The sequence below is a fragment of the Bufo bufo genome, chromosome 2 (genome assembly GCF_905171765.1).
Source record: "Bufo bufo chromosome 2, aBufBuf1.1, whole genome shotgun sequence".
In the NCBI taxonomy this organism is placed as follows: Eukaryota; Metazoa; Chordata; class Amphibia; order Anura; family Bufonidae; genus Bufo; species Bufo bufo.
This window is the reverse complement of record NC_053390.1, coordinates 702,339,885-702,363,595: the sequence shown is the minus strand read 5'-3', so window position 1 is coordinate 702,363,595 and position 23,711 is coordinate 702,339,885. Positions and strand designations below refer to the sequence as shown.

At 42.4% G+C, this 23,711-nt stretch overlaps 1 protein-coding gene across 2 annotated transcripts in view; it reads right to left on the bottom strand.

The window, feature by feature from the left end:
- WWC2 (WW and C2 domain containing 2) overlaps positions 1-23,711 on the bottom strand; it is a 204,032-nt gene that overhangs the window by 26,487 nt on the left and 153,834 nt on the right. For both annotated transcript variants that reach the window (XM_040418707.1, XM_040418708.1), the window contains 5 exons: positions 11,232-11,355; positions 10,815-10,886; positions 9,648-9,731; positions 5,254-5,446; positions 1,939-2,091 (listed from right to left, as the gene is read on the bottom strand). In XM_040418707.1, the coding sequence (XP_040274641.1) occupies positions 1,939-2,091; positions 5,254-5,446; positions 9,648-9,731; positions 10,815-10,886; positions 11,232-11,355 (626 nt within the window). The remainder of the gene's footprint in view (positions 1-1,938; positions 2,092-5,253; positions 5,447-9,647; positions 9,732-10,814; positions 10,887-11,231; positions 11,356-23,711) is intronic.

Sequence of the window (23,711 nt, the reverse complement as noted above, 5' to 3'; positions counted from 1 at the left end):
ACAAATACAGGAGGCGGGTGCCCGGAATCAAATAGCCAGCACCCGACCTCTATGACAGGGAGCTGCTATCAGCGGCAGTTAACCCCTCAAGTGCCGCTCCCAGTGTCATAGAGGTCGGGTGACGCTATTTGATTCCGGCACCCGCCTCCTGTATTTGTATTAACAGCTCAGTTATCTTAATTGGTGGCGCAGTGGCCACAGCCCCTCCCCCTGTCCCTCTTCTTATTGGCCGCGCCGGTAGCAGCACAGGGGGAGGGAGAGACTCTTCCACTGCGCTGCTGAGAAGAACATGATAGTTCAGCTCCTGTGCCAGCCGCTGTATTCAGAGCTGCGGCGCGGCTCTAGTCGCAAATGGCGACAAGACTAAAAAGTCTTTTAGTCGCCATTTGTAAATTCTAAGTCGCATTGGCGACCATTTTGGTCGCCATCTGGAGCCCTGTATGTGCCATCATTGCTGAGAAAAATTATGTTTTAAAATATGCAAATGAGCCTCTAGGAGCAACGGGGTGTTGCCGTTACACATAGAGGCTCTGCTCTCTGTGCAACTGCCGTATCCCCCACTTTGATCAGGACTGTTTACACTGCCTGACCCAAATCAAAGTCTAAAGGGTGCAGCAGTTTCAGAGAGAGCAGAGTTTCTAGGTGTAATGGCAAAGCCTAGAGGATCATTTGCATATATTAAAACATCCATTTTTCTCAGTAATGCGGGCACATATGAACATGGGACCAACACAGATGCCTTCTGCTGCCAAGCGCACATCTAACCGGTCAGCCAGTTTCATAGGTACAAATCTGCTGAAAGATAGAAAAACTGAGTGTGCCAATAGGGGTATACTGCCATTTTGCCCTCCTGCCAGTTTATTATGTAGAGTTTGTGCTTGCACACAATTGAAAAAGCACTGGCCTATGTGCACTACCACGGTCCCAGCCACCAAATAGGCCCCATTAAAGGGAACCTGTCACCTGGATTTTGGGTATAGAGCTGAGGACATGGGTTGCTAGATGGCCGCTAGTACATCCGCAATACCCAGTCCCCATAGCTCTGTGTGCCTTTATTGTGTAAAAAAAACGATTTGATACATATGCAAATTAACATAAAAGAGTAATATCTTACTTGTGTGACCAGAGAAGAGTCATATTTTCAAGCTCTGACTCATCTCAGGTTAATTTGCATATGTATCAAATAGTTTTTTTTTTACACAATAAAAGCACACAGAGCTATGGGGACAGGGTATTGCGGATGTACTAGCGGCCATCTAGCAACCCATGTCCTCAGCTCTATACACAAAATCCAGGTGACAGATTCCCTTTAACTATAATGCAGACCGGCAGAGATCCGACCACAACCCAACAGATATGCAGAGAATCGGCTGAACTAAAACTTATAGTTAATGGGCCCGACAGGCATAAAGTAATGTAGGATTCCAGACAACCCCGGCATGCTGCTCCCTGCTAGAACAGCCTGCCGGAGATGTCTAAAGCCTGTATTACACATCCCGATGTGGTAAGAGATTGTCTGAAGGGAAGGGTTCCCTCCGGGCAATTGCCTGCTCGCTAGTGGAGGCCGCTGCTATTACAAGTCTCTTCCGCAGCATGGGAAGGAGTGATCTCTATGCCATTGCTCGTCCCCATACTGTATTAGTGGTTTGCCAGCGGCAGATGGTTATTAGACGCCACGATCTTCCTCCTGCAATCGCTAAAAATTGGGCAGTGTAATATAGGCTTAACCCTAGTGTGAAACTAGCCTTAGCCAGTACAAAACTGGTTTACTGCTCTCATTAAGAGAAATTACACAAGTCTTGCGGGTATGATATCTTTTAAATGTTAGCCATTAAAGGTATAGCTGCAAGACTTTATTTAGTTTCTCCTAATGAAACCAATAAACCTCTTTTATTAAGCTCTTTAAGAAGTCCTTACATCAGTTACTTAGTAGCTTACCAAATCCAAAGCTGCGGGCCGTGTCTTGTCCAACACCGACTTTTCAGTAGTCTCTTTTGGATGATGAATGGCTCTGCAGGGCATTAACGTGTGCCACAGAGTATATACTTCATTTATGAATGACAGGTCTGCCAGATTGATCTGGATGCCAGCCTGCACAACAGAGGGGAAAAGACAGATAAAATAAGGGCACATTTTACTTTATTTGCTTCTTAACTTAGCGTCTTAGTCAGTTACTGTAAGGCACTTTTGTGATGTTGAAATATTTATATCTTTTTTATGTTTCAGATGATTTTGCCACGACCACCCGGAGAGCCTTTACAATCCACTGGGTCTCTATTTTGTAAAGGTCAAAAGTTTTTTTGTTTTTTTTTTTCATTTTTTGCTCAGAGATGCGCTTCATGCAATAAAAACAACACACGGTCTGCGTTACAGAACTATTTCCTGCTTCCAAGTGTCTAGGGAAATTAAGATGCATCACCACTGAATGACAGGTATAAAGGGATTCTGTCACCTCTTTTTACCCTATAGCAGGCATCCTCAAACTGTGGCCCTCCAGCGGTTGTAAAACTACAACTCCCACAATGCCCTGCTGTAGGCTGATACCTGTAGGCTGTTCGGGCATGCTGGGAGTTGTAGTTTTGCAACAGCTGGAGGGCCGCAGTTTGAGGATGCCTGCCCTATAGAGATGCGGACATGCACGGCTAGATCACAGCTAGCATGTCCGCAATATACTTGTCCCATATCTGTGTGGTTTATTTAGGGTAAAAAATTATTTTATATATATGTAAATCAGCCTGGTAAGGAGCCCAAGGGGCTGTACTAACCGTTCTGGAGCCCAGGAATCTCCTCCTTGCTCACAAAGTCAGATCGCTGTAATCTCGCGATGCGTGAGCTCGCGCATGCGCAGTGCCGGCATAGTGTTCCTTCCCTGTGCTGGCATCAGCCTCAGGGAAGGAACTGTGCATGCGCGAGATTACGGCGACCTGACTTTGTGAGCAAGGAGGAGATTCCTGGACTCCTTCACAGGGGGCATGGCTGGGCTCCAGAACGGTTAGTGCAGCCCCTTGGGCTCCTTACCAGGCTGATTTACATATATATAAAGTCATTTTTTTGGACTCCATAAAACCACACAGAGCTATGGGACAGGTATATTGCGGACATGCTAGCGGCGATCTAGCCGTGCATGTCCGCATCTCTATAGGGTAAAAAGAGGTGACCGAATCACTATAAGAAGCACTGCTGGTCTGTGCACGAAATGGTCTACGGCAAAACATGAAAGATATCTCCTCCAATCAGTTCACAGACTTTTTGTTTGTCCACCTTCTTGATGGGATGAAATTTGTAGGGTCTGCATTAACTACAGCATGCAGAGCAAGGTTTCCAAGACTAACTTAAAAAAAAAAATAAAGGATGCGAGATCAGTAACATCCGTCACTGGACTCGGGGACTGCAAAGAACTTCTCACATCAACATTTTATGTGGGAAATAACTGTTTACTTACGGCCCTTTCCTAACAGATTTCTAAAATCTGTCGTCATGAGAATGCAAGGCAATCTACAGGCAGCATGTTCTAGAGCGGGAGAAGCTGAGCCGATTGATATACACATTTTCTTTAAAAAGATTTAGTAAAACCTGTAAGTTATACATTTAAATTCCAGTGACTGACAGCTACATCTATACAATGGATCGCCTGCTTGACGTGCCCAAAGGAATTTAAATGAATAAATGACAAGTTTTACCACAGAACTGTATATCAGTCTGCTCAGCTCCTCCTGCAGCTCAAACGCCATGTTCAAAGTGACAGGTTCCCTTTAAGTTATTTAGGACTATGGCTGGCTATAAGCTGGCCACAGATGTCAAGATCTGGAAATGAAAAAAAAACTGTCTGAATGTTTGTAAGGAAGGAGACAAACATTAAAAGAAAGTACTTTTCTCACAGCGGTCATTTCTATCTTGGGTAAAACCACTGCCACATGGGTGCTATATAAACCCCACTACTGTAATGCAGGCATGTGTACTTACACTGGGATCACCATTACTTGTCAGCCTACATAACACCACACACCTTGAGAAGGAGCAGCTAAGGAAACCCCTGATGTTGGTCTGCCCTTCTATCCTCCACATAGAGGCACAGTTATTTACAAAGTAGTATGGCTGCCCCGATGCATAAGATGCAATGAAACCTAGCAGGCGGTAAAAAGGGGCAAGAAGAGAGTGCCAAAACTGGAAGGAAGAGGGCACAAAGTATTCTGCCATGAGGCCCTGCTGCTATAGAAAAACCGTATAATGATGTATACTTTTATTACTATAGCTGAAATAATTGTAAACCTATTAGTATACTTGCCAACTTTACAAAAATGTCCACAAGGCTCCCGGGTAAAAGGAGAGACCTCCTGGGCTCTGCATCTCCCTGAAGGCAGTCCTCCATGAACGTTAGGCTGAGTTCACATCAGCGTTCAGCCTTTCCGTTCTTCTGCTCCTTTATAGGAAGGACGGATTCGGCACATCACCTACGGACCCCATACACTATAATGGAGTATGTTATAGGAGGAGACAATAGTCCTGTGTGCACAACTTTTATCTCCGCTTCAAAAATCTTCCTCTGAGCAGTAACTGAACGGACCCCATTATAGTCTATGGGGTCCGTAGGCCCAGTTCGGTTCAGTTATGTGCCGAATCCGTCCTTTCCGTTCTTCTGCTCCTATAACTGAGCTGGAGAATGGAAAGGCTGAACGGTGATGTGAACTCAGCCTAAATAGTATGTCTGCATCCGGGTGCCCATTCACTCATTTAGAGGACAGGATGCTGCATGGTCTGACAAGAGGGGAACGTCAATGCTCAAAAAACGTCTCTCCCGCAACATGTTCGAAAGTATGTCCTATAGTCATTCACCAGTAGCACAGAGCAGCACTGAATATATATCTCCGTAATGTCCCTAAAAGTTCCCTATAACTAAACACGAATATGTGTACTGCCGAGCAGTCCGTTTCTACTCCTTACAATGAGCAGCTACAAGTTAAGAGTGACACAAGTGTTGATTTCATTGTATATTGGAATAAACGCCCTCGGTTCTGATTAAAAAACGCCGCCGTGCAGTTCAATGAATTATTGTTCGCTCAGTGAAATGATACTTGATTAGAGAGTTTGCTTTCACCACGTCTGTAATATTTACCCTCAGGCAGTGACATGCTGACAATCTGTGAAAGCTACACAGATACATAAACACTAATCCACTTGAAAAGTAATAGATTTCAAGGGCTCTTGGTGAGTGAGAAAACACGAACAGACCAAGCAAAGACATTAGTCATATACCAAGCATTCCTCTTGATGGGTTCTTCCAGCCAAACACAGGTCCACTCTTAGATTCTTCTGCTGCATCACACTTTGTGAAATGGACACTCGGAATAGCTCATTGAACAATATAGACTCTGTAGCAGGGTATACTTTGGTCCTAAAGAGACAGCTGATGTCATTTGAAGATGGGAGAATGGCAACCCGGATATAGCTGTATGTGGAAGGGGGAAAGAAAAAAGAAAGAGTATTTAGTACAAACCTCTTAAAGCAAAGATGCTATCAGAAAATGACCTATCGTTTAAATGACATTTTACATGTTATGGGGTTATTCCATGATTACTGTAAAAAATGAATATAGTACATGACCATCTCGTTCTAACAAAACTAGGGCCAGCCCCGTACCTCACATGGATACAGAGCTCCACCTTCATTGCCCCAATTGCTTTGCTAGATTTATATCAAGCCGGCAGCTCAAGGAGAGTGTCCTTTCTGCTGCAGCTAAGGGGAGATGTCTTTTCTTGCTGCAGCTAAGGGGAGATGTCTTTTCTTGCTGCAGCTAAGGGGAGATGTCTTTTCTTGCTGCAGCTAAGGGGAGATGTCTTTTCTTGCTGCAGCTCTCTCCCTATCCCAGGAGACAGTTTTACTGTAAAAAAAAAACAATTCCCGAACTAGGGTCCGGTTCCAAGTAGTACCTTGGAACCGAATCAGAGTTCGGGAAATGTTTTTTTTATAGTAGAAATAGATTTATGAAGTTATTATGTGAAATCTGGTGACACTTTGCTAAGTAATAACTTCGGCTCATCGGCGCAAATACATTCTAATACTGTACGGAGCGCCTGCTCCGTACAGTATTGGAACAAAGTTTTATGCGAATCAACTTCGGATGTTTCATCCGAAGTGGATTCGCTCATCCCTAGTTATGACCACAGCAAATCTCTTCCCCTGCACAATGACCTGTGCATATCATGCCCAGAACACCCTCTCCTACAGAAATCAATAAGACTAGGTTCATATGCCTGCTATAATCTATAACTTTCTACAAATTTGGTTAACAGCAGCTCCCTGGAAGATGGCTGCCCCCATAATCATGTACAGAAAATAGAATTAAAAAAAATAAAAAAATAAATCAATAAGAAAATAAAAAGTTGAAATAAATAAATAAAAATGTGTGTCAGTACCTGGATTCCTTTGAACAGTTACGTAACATTTCCCTATTTCCATGCATTATTGCCTATAATATGGACATTAAAGGGGTTAACTAGTTTCATGATATTGATGACCTATCCTCAGCGGAAGTCATCAATGTCAGATCAATGTCGGATCGGTGGGGGCCTGACTATTGTCGAACCTGTCGATCGTTTAAACGGGACACGGTGCTCATGCGAGCGTTGCATCCTCTTCAATGTTTACCTGTACGCTGTCTACATTGTAGGTGCAGGGTACAGCTTTTCATCATTCACTTAAATGGGAGAATTAGCTGTAATCACCCTGCACTGTCATTACATTGAACATGACATGCCTGTAAAAACTGAAGAAGATGCGGTGTGGGGGGTGCCAAGAGTTGGACTCCCACCGATATGAAACTGGTGCCCTATCCTAAGGTAAACCATCAATTTCATTAAACCAGACTATCACTTTAACAAAAATCTTCCTTTCTACTGGTCAAACTACTGTTTTACCAATGGCTAATAGGTAAAGTTCTCTATATCACGAGTCTTAAGTTTGCTGTCACTAACCCCCTGCCAAACACTAGCATATTATAGGTTAGTCCATATATCTGCTAACAATTATCACCAGGGAACTGTCCTGTACACTAAAATGATGCTGGGCTCTACCAATGCTAAAGTACAATTTTGGCTTTTTGTGTCTGCACTGACTGGGAGTGCACTAGAGAGGAAGCCGGGCACAGTACTAGGTGTTACAGTATTCATAATGTTTAGGCCCAATACATATTTGCAGAATACATTACACATATGGCTGTAGATAGTATATCATATCTCAGATAGGTGATGAACGTTAGACTATTGGGAACCAAACTACTGACCCCGCCGGCCCCCCCCCCCCCCCCATTGATCATAAGAACAGAGGACCCCAGAGTGTACAATGCGCTGGCTTAGGATGGGTAAAGAAGCAGTGTAGTGAAAAAAAAAAACACGCACAAGATAAGCAAGGAGGTCTTCAAATGTCTAAAAGGTTAATATATATTTGTATAATTTATTATTTATTTCCTGCATATAGAAAACAAGGTAAAGTGGAAACATGCCCGCTTCATGAAAGTTCTCTCATCAGAGCAATGCTCTCCCAGTAGCATAAATGGAGAGGTGGTTAAGAAATATAAATGTCCTTTTAGTTCCTATTACTTTTATATGTTTGAAAGTGTTTACAAGACTTTTAATCCCCAAGAAAAAAGCATGTGTAGCTGCAATCAAGAAAGGCAATCCTAAGATGAAAGCGATAACTCAGACATCAACCATAACAGCAGTCTCCATTGTGTATGCTTTCCACCCTTTGAACTTGGATATCCAATGCAACACAAAGCACTTAGTACTTGAGAGGATTTCTTTCCTTCAACTCTGCTCATGAAGGGAACTCTCTTTTCCTGAAGGTTGTTGAAGTAGTTGTCAAAGCGAACCGATGTCGCCTCTATAGTCTCACTCATTATTAACTTTTTGTGGTCCTGGTGGAGACCACACCAGTGTTATTACTTTATCTCATAAATGATAAATGTAATTAATATTTAAAGGGAACCTCCGGAATACAATCATTTTCTTATTGAATATTTTCTTAGCTTTGCTGTTCTTATGCACCTTTCACCATTTCTATAAGAAAAACTCTGGTAGGAGAATGAAAAGACTAATGCTCTAGAATTGCTAGAAATGCTCTAGAGTTGCTATTACATGTGGAAGAGGTGACTAGTTCTGTTTAAACACTGGTACGTGTAGGAGATCTTTAGAAATGAATAGGACTTGTGTAAGGCTGCATTCACATCTCCGTCAGAGAAGTTCCGGTAGCCTGATCCGGGATAAATGCCGGCTGTTGGCTGGAAAAAACGGATGCATGCAATGGTTTTTGTCCAGCTGAAACCCGGCATTGGGGATCTGGCGGTGAACTAGAGAATCCGTCAGGATGCTCTCTTCCGTCACAGCCTGCCGGATCTGCTTGATGGAAATGTGAACGAGGCCTAACTGAGCACTGGATGTATATTCGTTACTAAAGGTGGGGTACCTAAAAGCCAATCTAGGCAACCTCAACTGCAAGATACAGGGGATACCGTTTAAGGAATTCATATATACACAGTCCATGGATATGTTTGAAGCCTGACATCAGCTGTAGAAAACCCAGTAGGAAATCAAGAAAAGTCAGTGGTCCTATATCAGGTTAGTGGGTGGCAGACACCACAACCCTGATTTATTATGCTACACCCCATCTTTGTACCGAAAGACCTACCATACTAACAAACCGACCATAACCGAGCAGAGAGCAGTCTTTAATCTCCCGATTGAATAGTGCTACAGACATCAAAGGCATATCCTGGGAGTGAGTTCTTATGAAAATTTCGGACGAATATTTGGTCGATTAAAAGGTAAAGGAATATTCTAACTTGCAAGTTATTTAGTAGCGGGACGCCGCTACCTACGTTGCTTCGGCAAGACGCTGCCGTGACGAATTGTAGGATATTTGACTTTGGTCTCGATAAACAGCGGCCAGATTTATCGACAATCAGTGACTTTTTCGGATGTTCATAACCATTGGACCGAATATATGGTGTTAGATCGGAATATCGTTGATTTGCTAGTTTGGTCAACCGATTATTCTAATATTGATAGTCAATTGTATATTGCATTTCTATTTGTTATTCACTGTTTTATTCATCAGTTTTATTGATTTGTTTTAGTAATAAAAGCTTATGTTTGCTTCAAATACATGGTCACGGTTTCCTTGAGTGCCCTGTTTATCCATATCTTACGTTTTCCTGTATTGAGTGAGTGGTCTCAATTTACAGGAGCACCTGGTGGTGTTTGGTGCCTTTAGTGCGACATCTTATCCATTTACTGATTTATTATGCCTTCACTCCAGACCTCTGGCTTCATAAATAGGGCTTTTGCAACTTTTTGCATTTTTAAAGGCATTCACTATATGGGAGGGGAATTGAGCTACTGTATATTGAGGAGTTTCACTCCACATTTATCACTGAGACTTTTTAAAAAGTTGCAATCTCACTCTAGTAGGAGGGTAGAGTAGGAAAACTAGAGTAGCTTTTTTAGGCAAAGTGTTAGGTGTAAGGATGACATAGATTTATCCAAGTGTGATATTTGATAAATGTGGTATAAAGAACGCCAATGGAAAATGGCCTTCGAATATTCCCCTCATGAAAAATTCCCTTCCACGAGTATATACAAGGTTATACTTACACTCTGGAGCCATACTGGACTCGAAAAGGATGGTTCTTCATCTCACCAATAATTATCACAAAACTGGAATTTCCTGGATCATATCTAAAGAAATAAGAAAATTAACTCCTGAACTGTACAGACAAAAAAAAACAGGAAAGCCCGAATATAACTAACAGCCTAAAGGTGCCCATAAATATAAGATGAACGCTGGCCGAATCCACCAACTGCAGCTGGACTGGACAACAATCTAATGTTTATGGGGGTCTATTGACTCTCCCCCAATTGGGGGGGGGGGGACCAGACATGCTAGATTTAAACATTTATTCTCATGGGAGATGAGCCTCGGCCAGAGGTGCCTGGGAGCAGCTTATTCCCCTCTCTCCATCGAGAATACATGCACATTCGGCAGAACAAAGCGTGCATGTACGTGGAGGAGTTGAGAGGAAAAGTTGATTTGTCCAAGGCTTCTCAAACTGAGGAGCTGACCAACTATTGGTGAGAAATAGCTAAGGAGTCAGTCCTGACAATGGTGGTTAGATGATTATATAACAGATTTGACTTATACTGTGCTTATTATAATGTTTGACTGAGTGGGTTCAAGCAGCACCAGGTTCTGTCTGGAAAGGTATTGCCAACCTGAATTTTTCTTTTTTCTGGACTACGTATTCAGAAATCACGGACAGTCAATATATTTTACGGACTGACTGGAAAGCCACAATGAATTATAGAGATGGGTAATACGTGTCTATGGCTCAGTATACTGATATGGACTCCTAACAGTCTGCAAATAATCATAACTACAGGCACAATGATCTGATCAAGGACCACCAGCCACAAAAAAAAAAATTTAATTAAAATCACAGCCATCTATTTTTTTTCACAGACACTGGAAAAAAAGTGCCTCTTTTTCACAGACTGGGAATTTCTGGATAGTTGGCAACCCTGGGTCCCAGTAGAAGAAGATTCAGAAGCCCTGGTCTAACCGGTAATTAGAAAGTCACCACTCAAAGCTTCACATGGACAGTCATGTCTACAAGGTCCAGACAATTATCAAGTACATCATTTTGACCTTTGTATACGTGTCCAGCTGTATGGGCTAAAATGAACACATGTGCTTATTCTCAAAGGGGCGGGCGGGATTTGAAAGACATAAGGCTTTCTTGAACCAACGATTACGTTGCTCACCTTAGCGTTAGCTGCACTTCAGCTGCCCCAATCACTGGATAATCTTCACTAAATGCAGCATCTTCACATGGCCTGGTGAACAAATGCACAATGTCATAACATAAATCGAAATGCACAGCTATCCAAATTAAAGAACGTGTATCAAAAAGTGCTAGCTGGAAAGTCAATGGCTGCCCTCCCATAGGTTGTACCAAGGAACAAGTGATTTGCTCTGGATTAGAACTAGAGCAGTATCTAGATTATGACAATTAGACAACCATCATCAGATGTTCCCAGATTTATTAAGCAGAAGAAATTAACTATGTCACCATGCTGAAACGAGCAGATTCTCCTCCTCCAATTCCATGGAGATAACATTAGGAACATTTTGTGCCACAGGGCGGAGCGTGCAGAAGCGACATTGCGCTCAACACTTACGGCTTTATGCATGCTTCATATACACCACTGTCTCCCGCAACAGACTCATCCGAAACTGCAGCAGAAACACAAGCGGTCTTCCCTTCCTGGATGTCACCTGCAGACTTTCTTGTAAAGTCGGCATCTGTTCAAAGGAAGAACACAAGTAAATATGGCAGTTCTGAAGATTTCAGACTACTTAAAGGGGTTATCCGAGAGTATAAAATGCCCCCCCCCATATGCCCAGGCCCCTCGCATTCAATATACTTACCTGGCTCCCCGTGCCGTCGATGCAGCTTCTCCCCGTGCGCAGATGAAAACATCTGGGTTGAAGGGAGGAGCAGCCAATTGCAGGCGGGGAGGAGCCTCCCTAGGGTCACCCGCGATGCTATGGAGGCTTGTCCCCATTTTCATCCACGCACAGGGAGAAGCTGCAGCGGCGGTGCAGGGAGCCAGGTAACTATATTTAATGTGAGGTGCCAGGCTTATGGGGGAGTTTTTTTATACTCTTGGATAACCCCTTTAAAATAGAGTAAAGAGAACCTGTCACCTCTCCTGACATGCCTGTTTTAGCAACTACAGGGCGAGTCAAAGGTCTTAGGACACTGTTTTATTTCAGAAACGAAAATGGAAAATAAAATATCTGAATACCCCAGCAAGTAATGGGTGAGGGGGCCTATGTTTTTATCAAGTGCAAATTTTTCCAATGGGAAGGAGGTCATGTAGCATATCAAAGACGACCATAATTTTCACAGAAATCGTTGCAACAATCAGATTTGTAATATATCTTGTGGTTCAAAATCTATCAATACAGAAAGTTCAAAACTTCAAAGTTTTAAGTTTTGTGTTCAGCATCAGGGACAAAACATTGAACACGTCAAAAAGCTGTGCATCACAGGGAACGTTCCCCATTGTTACAACTTTCTGAGTTGATAACTTTTGAAACACAAGAGATACTGCATTTCTAAGAAAATTCTGGTCTTCTTGGATATGCTACATGATCCCCTTCCCATTGGAAAAATTTGCACTTGATCCAATATGGTGGCTATGTTCCGGACATAGCCTAAAAGATAGAACCCCTCACCCATTACATGCTGGGGTGTTCAGATATTTCATTTTCCCTTTTATTTCTGAAATAAAAGGGTGTCCTAATACTTTTGGCTCACATTGTACTTACTGTCACTATGTAATAAATACATATTGGAATGCATATTCTTATGACTATGTTCTGTCATTCATTATAGTTCCTACTAGCAGTTTGCAGTGAAGTTTCAACTGTGTGATACTAGTTGTGGATGTATCCCTGCACAGTCTGACACCCACAACACTGATTATATTATGTCAGACTGTGCAGACCCCCCCCCCCCTCCCCCAACTGGTAACACCAAGCTGGACCTTCATTGTAAATTGCTAGTAATTCATTCATCAGTTCTAGAAGGGATAATAAGAAACAAAAAGGTACAACATCAGGTCATCTGAAACTAAAAGTCCTGTCCAGGGGCTGTTCCACAAATGGACATTTATGACTTATGCAAAGGATAGGTGATACCAATCACCAGTATAAGGGTCCTGAATTCCCTGTTACTCCCCACCACACGACTGCAGTGAGAAGACCTGTGTATGGACCAGTGGACCGGCATGAGCATGGCTCTACGGGTAAAGTCTATGGGAGGTATGGAGACGACAGCACTGAACCTAGTGGCAGGGCGCATGTTCAAGCTGCGCTTCATCTAAGCTCCTCCTTACTGCAGATGTGCAGTCAGAAGGAACGGGGAGGATAATGAGCGGCAGTGGTTCCAGCAGTCGGAGCCCCCAAGGTTTAGACATTTACCGCTTATCCTGTGGATAGGTGATGTCCACTGTGGGCATATCCCTTTAAGTATGAAGAGACCCCCTTCTATCACGGAAACATATGTACACGGAACATGTACATTTTGAAAAATCTGGGGACTATTAGAGCAGTGTCAGAAGATGTTTTAGTGTTACTATTTTCTAAGTGCTTTGGGAGTTGAGCAATACTTTTTAAATCCTCTTTATATCATTTTATTTGAAAAGTCAAACACTGAAAACCTCCCCATTGGTTACATCTACACTTGTCAAAGGAAGCCTTTATTTTCCCAATAAGTGTGTTCCACCATGTGCTGCACCGCGTTCCGTTTCATCTGTAACCCACATTCACAGGCTGGTCCCCCGCAGCGTGCCAAAAGTCTTTATTTAAAGGCGCATTTCTGACATTCCAAGAGGGGCTTTCATCCACCGGCAAGAAAGTGCGTAGAAATGCATTGAGCTCCCTTCTGAGCGCAGCCCTTACATCTTGTTAAGATGTTTAAAGTTCCCCGGCTTTAGATTGTCGATTTGATTGCCGAATGTCTTTTTAAGGTGTAAAAGAAGAATGCTGATTTTACTCCCTTTTAATGATAAAGAAGCTTTTTATATTTCCTTGTGTGATGGGGTGAAGGTGGTGACATGATTTATTAATTACCCTCAGGAATACCTTTAACCGTTCTGAAACTCTGGCAATGACAGACACTGACTCGGGGAGGACTTCACAGTCACTCTGACTTATATCTTACCAGCGAGAGGCTGGATCCACAGTCACCTTGTAATGGGACAATGCAAAAGGGTGCAGTCTTAGCACGTCCTGTCTCTGCTGAACGTTGTCTGTGGGTACCCAACGTGTCTACATCATGTGGCACAATGGATGCCAGTAAACTGTAATCTATACATAAGATGCTGGATCTGGAAGCAGAAGACCCCTGGGCATGCATGTGTTATCACAGCAGGAAGGATGCAAGGTCCGACATAAAGCACCAATTGACATCTGACAGCAACAGAATATTCCTGTATTCTTATATTTTCAGCAAAATTTACAGCCCTTCAATAGAGGAGATGAATAATCCAGATTTTTTTTTAAGCAGCTTAGGCTGTGTTCACATCTGAGTTGGGAAGTTTCGTTAGGGACCTCAGAGACAGATTCAGTATAATCAAAAAATAATAATAAAAAGAAAATCAGCATCCTGCGCTGCTTCATGCTGGATCGTGTGATGCAAACCTGACAGACTCTACTATAGTAAATGGGGTCTGTAGGGTGCCATTCGTACCAGTCATGTGACAGATCAAGATTCCGTTATGGTCACTGTTCTGCTCCTATAAAGGCAATAGCAACAAAGAGTCAATGTGAACAAGGACTTGCTGTAGATTTAGTAGTCTTGCTCTGTACAAGTCTCCGGAAATCAGGCAAATTATTACAAGAGCTAATTACGATAAGCTAGTTTGTGTTGCTCCTGTTTTCTTCAGGAGCTGCTGTCAATCTAATGTCTATGAGGAGCTCCTGACTCTCCACTAACAGATGATGTCAAGGACAGAAGGATTGGGTTAGTCAATTTCAACGCCTGATCCTTTTGGTCTCTCAGGGGACTGATGAGGCCAATTATTGGTGATGAGAGTTTGTAGAAACGCTCATTCTTGAGAATTGACCCATGTTTTGGTGCTGCCACACGTCACAGCTGTGCTACGTTTTTGGCGTGGCAAAAACGCACCCAAAAAGTGCATATGTTTTTTGCAACAATATACCTGCATTTATGGTGCATTTAAAAAAAAAATTTTTTAATAGTTTGGACTTTTCGGACGTGGCAATATGCGATATGTTTATTTATGGTTTATATATTTTATATGTAAAATTCGGAAAGGGGGTGATGTATACCTAATATTTTGGTGTTTTTGTTAAACTTTTTTTTTTTACTTTTTATTTAATAACCATTTCCCCCCTTAGGGGCTGAAACCGGAGATCTTTTAATCCCTTGTCCTACAGGTGAAACTCGAAAAATTCGAATATCGTGCAAAAGTCAATTTATTTCGGTAATGCAAATTAAAAGGAATTTCATTAATGCAGCTTAAAATTAGAATTTTCTGAAAAGGTTCAATATTCTAGGCTCAAAGTATCACACTCTAGTCAGCTAATTAATCCATACCCCCTGAGCTAAGGGTACCTCAAAATTGTGACTTTGGGGTTTCATAAACTGTAAGCCATAATCATCCAAATTATAAAAAATAAAGGCTTGAAATATAACGCTTTGCATGTAATGAGTCTCTCTCACATGTTAGTTTCACTATTTAAGTTGCATTACTGAAATAAATGAACTTTGCACGATATTCTAATTTTTCAAGTTTCACCTCTATTCACCCTAATAGAGCTCTATTAGAGTGAATAGGATCTTACATAGTACATACTGCAGCAGGGATGTCACTAGGGATCGACCGATATTGATTTTTTAGGGCCGATACCGATAATTTGTGAACTTTCAGGCCGATAATTTATACCGATATTCTGTGAAATTTCATTTTTGAAAAAAAAAAAAATTCCTACACACATCTGCTGAAAATGAATATTTTTATTGTTAATGTGTATTTTTTTTTTTGTAAATCTTTCTTTTTTATTTATACTTAATATTTTGGTGTTTATTTTTTACTAACTTTTAACCCCCTTAGGGATTAGAACCCTTGTCCTATTCACCCTGATAGATCTCTATCAGGGTGAATAGGACCTCACACTGTCCCTGCTGCTCTGTGCAATGTTTTTAATACGGGGTGGGGGTGGGGGGCGCACTGCGCCACCAATGATTAATACTGGGGGGCTTGGGGGGCCACACTGCGCCACCAATGAACATAAATCTCTCATTTATTCATATACAGGAGGCGGGAGCTGGCTGCAGAATCACATAGCCGGCTCCCGACCTCTATGAGTGGTAGCTGCGATCCGTGGCACCTAAGGGGTTAACTACCGCAGATCGCAGCTACCGCTCATAGAGGTCGGGAGCCGGCTATGTGATTCTGCAGCCAGCTCCCGCCTCCTGTTCAATTTGAATGAATAAGTCAACATCATTGGTGGCGCAGTGGCCACAGCCCCTCCCCTTCTCTTGTCTTCTCTCCTCTCATTGGCGGCAGCATCACAGGGGGAGGGAGACACTGCTTCCTTCTCCCCTGTGCTGCTGAGGGAACACAGAGAGCGCTGAGCAGCGCGATCTGTGTTCCCCATACGCTATCGGAATATCAGCAAAATAGATGCCGATACCGATAACTGTCAAAATCCTGAATATCGGCCGATAATATCAGTAAAACCGATAATCGGTCAATCCCTAGATGTCACGATGGCAGCCAGGGCTTCAGTAGCGTCCTGGCTGCCATGGTAACTGGTCAGAGCCCCAGGATTACACAGCTGGGGCTCCGATCAGAAGCTGCCACTGCCACCAATGAAGAGGAGGGGAGGGCACCCTGTGGCCACTGCCACCAATTATTTTAATACTGGGGTGGAGGGTGCACAGCACCACCAATCATAATTAACATTCAACACAGGAGGTGGGTGTGTCGGCGCAGAATCACATAGCCGGCACCCTGCCTCTGACAGGGAGCTGTGATTAGCGGCAGCAGTTAACCCCTCAGGTGCGGCACCTGAAAGGTGAACTGCCGCTGATCACAGCTTCCTGTCATATAGGCTGGGCACCGCCTCCTGTATTTGTATTAGACGTCAATTATCATTGGTGGCGCAGTGCGCCCGCCCGCCCCTCCTCCAGTCTCTCCTCATTGGCAGCGCAGCACAGGGGGGGAGGGAGAGAGAGTGACTCCTCCCCTGTGCTGCTGAGGGAACATGAGCGCGCTGACAGCAGCTCGCTCATGTTCTGTGATCGCGCGATGGACGCATTATTGGCAAGGTTAGATGCCGATAACTTTGAAAATCATGAATATCGGCCGATGATATCGGTAACTCCGATAATCGGTCGATCCCTATCCCGGACCCATAATTTTTTTATTTTTCCATTCAAATAGCCGTATGTAGACTTTTTTGTGAAACAAATTGTACTTTCTAATGGCACCATTTGATATTGCATAGAATGTAGAGGGAAGCTAAAAAAAATTCAAATGGGGTGGAATTGGGAAAAAAAAATTGAATTCCGGCAGTTTTATGGCTTTGTATTTACAGCATTCACTATGCAGTATAACGGACTTGTGCTCTTCATTCTCCAGGTCAGTACAATTACAGCGATACCACATATGTATAGTTTTTCTTGCATGTTGATACTGAAAAAATACAAAAAATATTTTCAGCACCATATTCTGATCCCCTTAATTTTTTCTATAGTTATATTTAGGATGTGTGAGGGCTTATTTTTTTGCAGGACGACGTGTAGTTTTTAATACCATTTCGGGTATTGAATGACTTTTTGATCACGTTTTATTCAATTTTGTTTGAGAGACAAAGTGATGAAAAAAACTGCAAATCTGACATTTTTTTTCCCCTCTACGCCATTCACTGTATGGGATAAGTTCTTTTTTTATTATTTTAATAGTATGGGTGTTTTTTTTTAAATATTTTTCAAACTTATTTTTTTTTTTTTTAGGTCCAAGTGGACAACATACAATCATCAGATTGCAATTTGTATAGAATAATGGAATTTTCTCTATTATCCTATACAGAAACACCTACCGTATATTACAATTCAGTGCTGCCACTTGCTGGCCAGAATTGGAATATATAGGTAATGAGCCTGGAAGCCTAGTACAGGCCCGGGCTTATTAGAGAGGTGTTCCTGTCCAAAAAGCGCGTGCTTCCAGGTTTCTGGCCTTTCAAATGCCGTGATCACATGTCCAAGATCAACATTATTGCTGATCGCGGACATTACCTGTGGACGTCTGCGGTATGAAACAGCAGGCACTTTCTAGCTGTAGTGCCGCTCCACTCCAGAGCAGACATCTCCCATACATGTACTTCAGATGACGAGAAGCGGTTAATGGAAGAAAATGCAGGTACACTGTTGCAAAAACCGCATGTGTTTTTTTGCCACTTCAAAAATGCAGCACAGCAGAGACATGTGGAGGCACCCTGAAAGGTGAAGGTGTTCATTGGGCGATAGTGCCTTTTGACCAGCACCTGAAATAATGGTTTCTGTGCAGCACAGTCTTCTGTGTAAACGGGTATTTGCTGCCCTGAAACAATGATTTTCCATAGAGGCAAGTGATTGCTGCATGTAAATACAGCCCTAATCTCCACTGGCGATCAGGCAATTATTACGAACGTTTGGTTCGTTCCTGATAATTGCCTGAAATATTGGTCAGTGTAAAAGGACCTTGAAAGGAGTTTTCCAGGCTACAGATATTGATGATGCGGTGCAATGTCATTACAGCTGTTCAGCACGATTGGCTGCAGCCATCACAGGTCGAGAAATACAGCTGGTTCCAGGTAAACAGACTGTTGGGGCACCAAGGAAATGAAGCACTGGGGTGGCACTGGATTTGTATGGCGAGTATTTGTTATTTTATGCCATTGCTTGCCCTTTGTATAGGGTTTCATGAGGCTGTAAAAACCCCATTAAGCAGAACTCAAAATCCTGATTGCAGGCTTTAAGAGTGCATCTCTATCAAAATCTCTAATGAAACACGTTCAATGGTCAGACAATCATCTGCCGCTATACATACCCATGTGAGTACTATATTTCCTTATGGAGAGCACCTTAAATCGGTGTGAGAGCTTATAGGCTATACATGCTCCTCTGGAATTCTGGGAAGATATGCAAAAGAGCGCCTTGCTCATTTGCATACCTACTTCCTAGAATTCCAGAGGAGCATGTATAGCCTATTAGCCTCCTCACACCGATTAAAGCACTCTTCATAAGGAAATATAGTACCCCCAAATCCTGACCTAGGCCTCTCACCCAATACTCTCTGCTCTGCACTGATGAGGCAATCACTCTGAAACAGCTGTCTGCAAATGACATGCTGGTTTAACCCTTTAAGGACCAGCGCCGAACATGTACGGCGCTGTGATCGGGCAGGTGCAGGATATGCGCCTGCCCGATCCGTGGCAGGGGTCCGGCAGTCACCGATAGCCGGACCCCTGCTGCATGCGCTGGCATCGGTGAAATCACTGATGCCGGCGCAATAACCCTTGATGTGCTGCGGTCACCTCTGACCACGGCACGTTCGATGTGTGGAGGGAGGGAGAGAGCAGCCATCAGGTCCTCGCGCTGCTGTGACGGGGACCCGATGGCAAGGAAGGCAGATCGATGCCTTCCTTAGGCATCGTTGCTGCTGTCTGTAACAGCCTGTGAGATCCAGCCTCCTAGATCTCACAGGCAAACAGGCTGTAAGTGTATTACAGTCTGTAATACACTTACAGCCAATGCATCACAATACAGAAGTATTGTGATGCACTGTAAAGGGGATCAGAACCCCAAAAGTTGAAGTCCCAGAGTGGGACAAAAAAAAAAAAAAAAAAGCACGTCCTTTTCCCAAAGTAAAGTAAAAAAATGTTGTAAAAAAATAGGGAAAAAAAGAAAAGTGACATATTAGGTATCGCCGCGTCCGTATCGACCGGCTCTATAAAAATATCACATGATCTAACCCTTTAAATCAAAAAAATAAAATAAAAACTGCTAAAAAAAAAAAAAAAAAAAAAAAAAACACATTTTTTTGTCACCTTACATCACTAAGGCGAGTTTTCCGCGCAGGTGCAATGCGTGAGGTGAACGCACTGAATCCGGAACCCATTCATTCAAGCAAGTGCGGATGCGGTGCGATTTTCACGCACGGTTGCTAGGAGACGATCGGGATGGGGACCGATCTTTATTATTTTCCCTTATAACATGGTTATAAGGGAAAATAATAGCATTCTGAATACAGAATGCATAGTACAATAGGGCTGGAGGGGTTAAAAAAAATAATAATAATTTAACTCCCCTTAATCCACTTGTTCGCGCAGCCGGCATCTCTTCTATCTTGTTCTGTGAGGAATAGGACCTTTGATGACGTCACTACGTTCATCACATGGTCCGTCACATGATCCATCACCATGACCATGACCTTATCCGGACACGCTTGTGTGAAAGAGGCCTAAAAGTGCAACACCAAGCGATCAAAAAGGCATATGCCCCGAAATCAGTACCAACCTAACAGTCACCTCATCCCGCAAAAAATTATATCCTACCTAAGAATCGCCCAAAAAAAAAAAAAAAACTATGGCTCTCAGAATATGGAGACACTAAAACATTTTTGTTTCAAAAATATTGTGTAAAACTTAAATAAATAAAAAGTAGACATATTCGGTATTGCCACATCCGTAACGACGGGCTCTATAAAAATATCACATGACCTAACCCCTCAAGTGAAAACCGTTAAATTAAAATAAAAACGGTGCTAAATTTTTTTTTTCCAATTGTCACCTTACATCACAAAAAGTGTAATAGCAAACAATCAAAAAGTCATATGCATTCCAAAATAGTGCCAATCAAACAGTTCTCATCCCACAAAAATTATACCCTACCAAAAACAATCGCCCAAAAAAAAAAACTATGGGCCAGATAAATCATTAGCTCGTCAGAATAATGGAGTGAAAAAAATCGCAAAGTTTTGCGCAATCGCTTAAACTGCGCAAAAATCTGTGACTTTGATTGACTCTGCATTATGCTCGCCAGTTTTCTGAAAGTGGGCGTGTTTTCATATGTAAATGAATCTCTAGACAGATTTACTATTGCGACAATTTAAAAAGTCGCAAAAAATGCGCAAAATCACTCGTGAGGACCATGCTTATTTTTAGCCGAATTTTTAAAAGAACATGCGACTTTTTCATAAAGACGTGCGACTTTTGTAAAGCCGCTTACTGACGGATAAACTGCTACCGTCAAACCACATTTATCACAGTCTTAAAGGGCCGATCATAAATCTGACTTGGCTAAAACTGACTTTAGCCATATGTAAAAGTGGAGTGAGCTGTCAGAGTAATGATAAATCTGGCAGAGTAATGATAAATTTAGCCATATTATTGTGTAAAACTTTAATAAATAAAAAAATAAAAAAAAGGATGCATATTAGGTTTTGCCACATCAGTATCGACCTGCTCTATAAAAATATCACATGACCTATCCCCTCAGGTGAACACTAAAAAAAAAAAAAAAAAAGCCATTTTACATCACAAAAAGTGTAACACTGAACGATCAAAAAGTCATACACACCCCACAATAGTACCAATCAAACAGTCATCTCATACTGAAACAAATGAGCCCCTACATGAGACAATCGCCCAAAAAAGAAAAAATAAACTACGGCTTTCAGAATGTGGAGACACAAAATTTTTTTTTTTCAAAAATGCTTTATTTTGTAAAATTTAAACAATCAACCAAAAAAGTTGTCATATTTGGTATTGTCGCGTCCATAATAACCTGCTCTATAAAAATATCACATGATCTAACCTGTCAGATAAACGTTGTAAAGAACAAAATAAAAACGGTGGCAAAACAGCTATTTTTTATTACCTTGCCTCAAAAAAAAGTGTAATATAGAGCAACCAAAAATCATATGTACCCTAAAATAGTACCACCTTATCCCATAGGGTCACTTTTTGGAGTTTCTACTCTAGGGGTACATCAGGGGGGCTTCAAATGCGACATGGTGTCAAAAAACCAGTCCAGCAAAATCTGCCTTCCAAAAACCATATGGCGTTCCTTTCCTTCTGCGCCATGCCATGTGCCCGTACAGCAGTTTACGATCACAAATGGGGTGTTTCTGTAAACTACAGAATCAGGGCAATAAATAGAGTTTTGTTTGGCTGTTAACCCTTGCTTTGCTACTGGAATTTATTTTATTAAAATGGAAAATCTGCCAAAAATGTGAAATTCAGAAATTTCCTCTCCATTTTACATTAATTCTTAAACACCTATAGGGTTAACAAAGTTTGTAAAATCAGTTTTGAATACCTTGAGGGGTGTAGTTTCTAAAATGGGGTCACTTTTTGGGAGTTTCTACTCTTGGGGTGCATCAGGGGGGCTTCAAATGTGACATGGCAGCTTAAAATTATCCCAGTGAAATCTGCCTTCCAAAAACCATATGGCGTTCCTTTCCTTCTGCGCCCTGCCGTGTACGCATACAGCAGTTTACGACCACATATAGGGTGTTTCTGTAAACTACAGAATCAGGGCAATAAACATTGAGTTTTGTTGGCTGTTAACCCTTGCTTTGTTAGCGGAAAAAAAATTAATTAAAATGGAAAATCTGCCAAAAAAGTGAAAGTTTGAAATTTTATCTCCATTTTCCATTAATTGTTGTGCAACACCTAAAGGATAAACAAAGTTTGTAAAATCAGTTTAGGGTGTAGTTTCTAAAATGGGGTCATTTTTGGGTGGTTTCTATTATGTAACCCTCACAAAGTGACTTCAGACCTGAACTGGTCGTTAAAAAGTAGGTTTTCAAAACATTTCAAGATTTGCTTCTAAACCCCTAAGCCTTCTAACGCCACCCCCCCCCCCCCCCTCCAAAAAATGGCATTCACAAAATGATCCAAACATGAAGTAGACATATGGGGAATGTAAAGTAATAATTATTTTTGGAGGTATTACTATCTGGTATAAAAGTAGAGCAATTTAAATTTGCAAATTTTTCTACATTTTTGCTAAATTTGCAAATTTTTCATAAATAAAATGAAATATTTTGACTCCATTTTACCACTGTCATGAAGTACAATATGTGACGAGAAAACAATCTCAGAATGGCCTGGATAAGTAAAAGCGTTTTAAAGTTATCACCACATAAAGTGACATGTCAGATTTGCAAAAAATGGCCTGGTCCTTAACCACCTCCGGACCGCCTAACGCAGGATTGCGGTCCGGAGGCGGCAGCCCTGCGCTCAGCGACGCATATACGCGTCATCTCGTGTGAGACGAGATTTCCTGTGAATGCGCGCACACAGGATCGGAAGGTAAGAGAGTGGATCTCCAGCCTGCCAGCGGCGATCGTTCGCTGGCAGGCTGGAGATGCGATTTTTTTTAACCCCTAACAGGTATATTAGACGCTGTTTTGATAACAGCATCTAATATACCTGCTACCTGGTCCTCTGGTGGTCCCTTTTGCTTGGATCGACCACCAGAGGACACAGGTAGCTCAGTAAAGTAGCACCAAACACCACTACACTACACCCCCCCTGTCACTTATTAACCCCTTATGAACCACTGATCACCCCTGATCACCCCATATAGACTCCCTGATCACCCCCGTCATTGATCACCCCCCTGTCATTGATCACCCCCCTGTAAGGCTCCATTCAGACATCCGTATGATTTTTACGGATCCACTGATACATGGATCGGATCCGCAAAACACATACGGACATCTGAATGGAGCCTTACAGGGGGGGTGATCAATGACAGGGGGGTGATCACCCCATATAGACTCCCTGATCACCCCCCTGTCATTGATCACCCCCCTGTCATTGATCACCCCCCTGTAAGGCTCAATTCAGACGTCCGTATGATTTTTACGGATCCACGGATACATGGATCGGATCCGCAAAACACATACAGGCGTCTGAATGGAGCCTTACAGGGGGGTGATCACCCCATATAGACTCCCTGATCACCCCCCTGTAAGGCTGCATTCAGATGTCCGTATGTTTTTTACGGATCCACGGATACATGGATCGGATCCACAAAACACATACGGACATCTGAATGGAGCCTTATA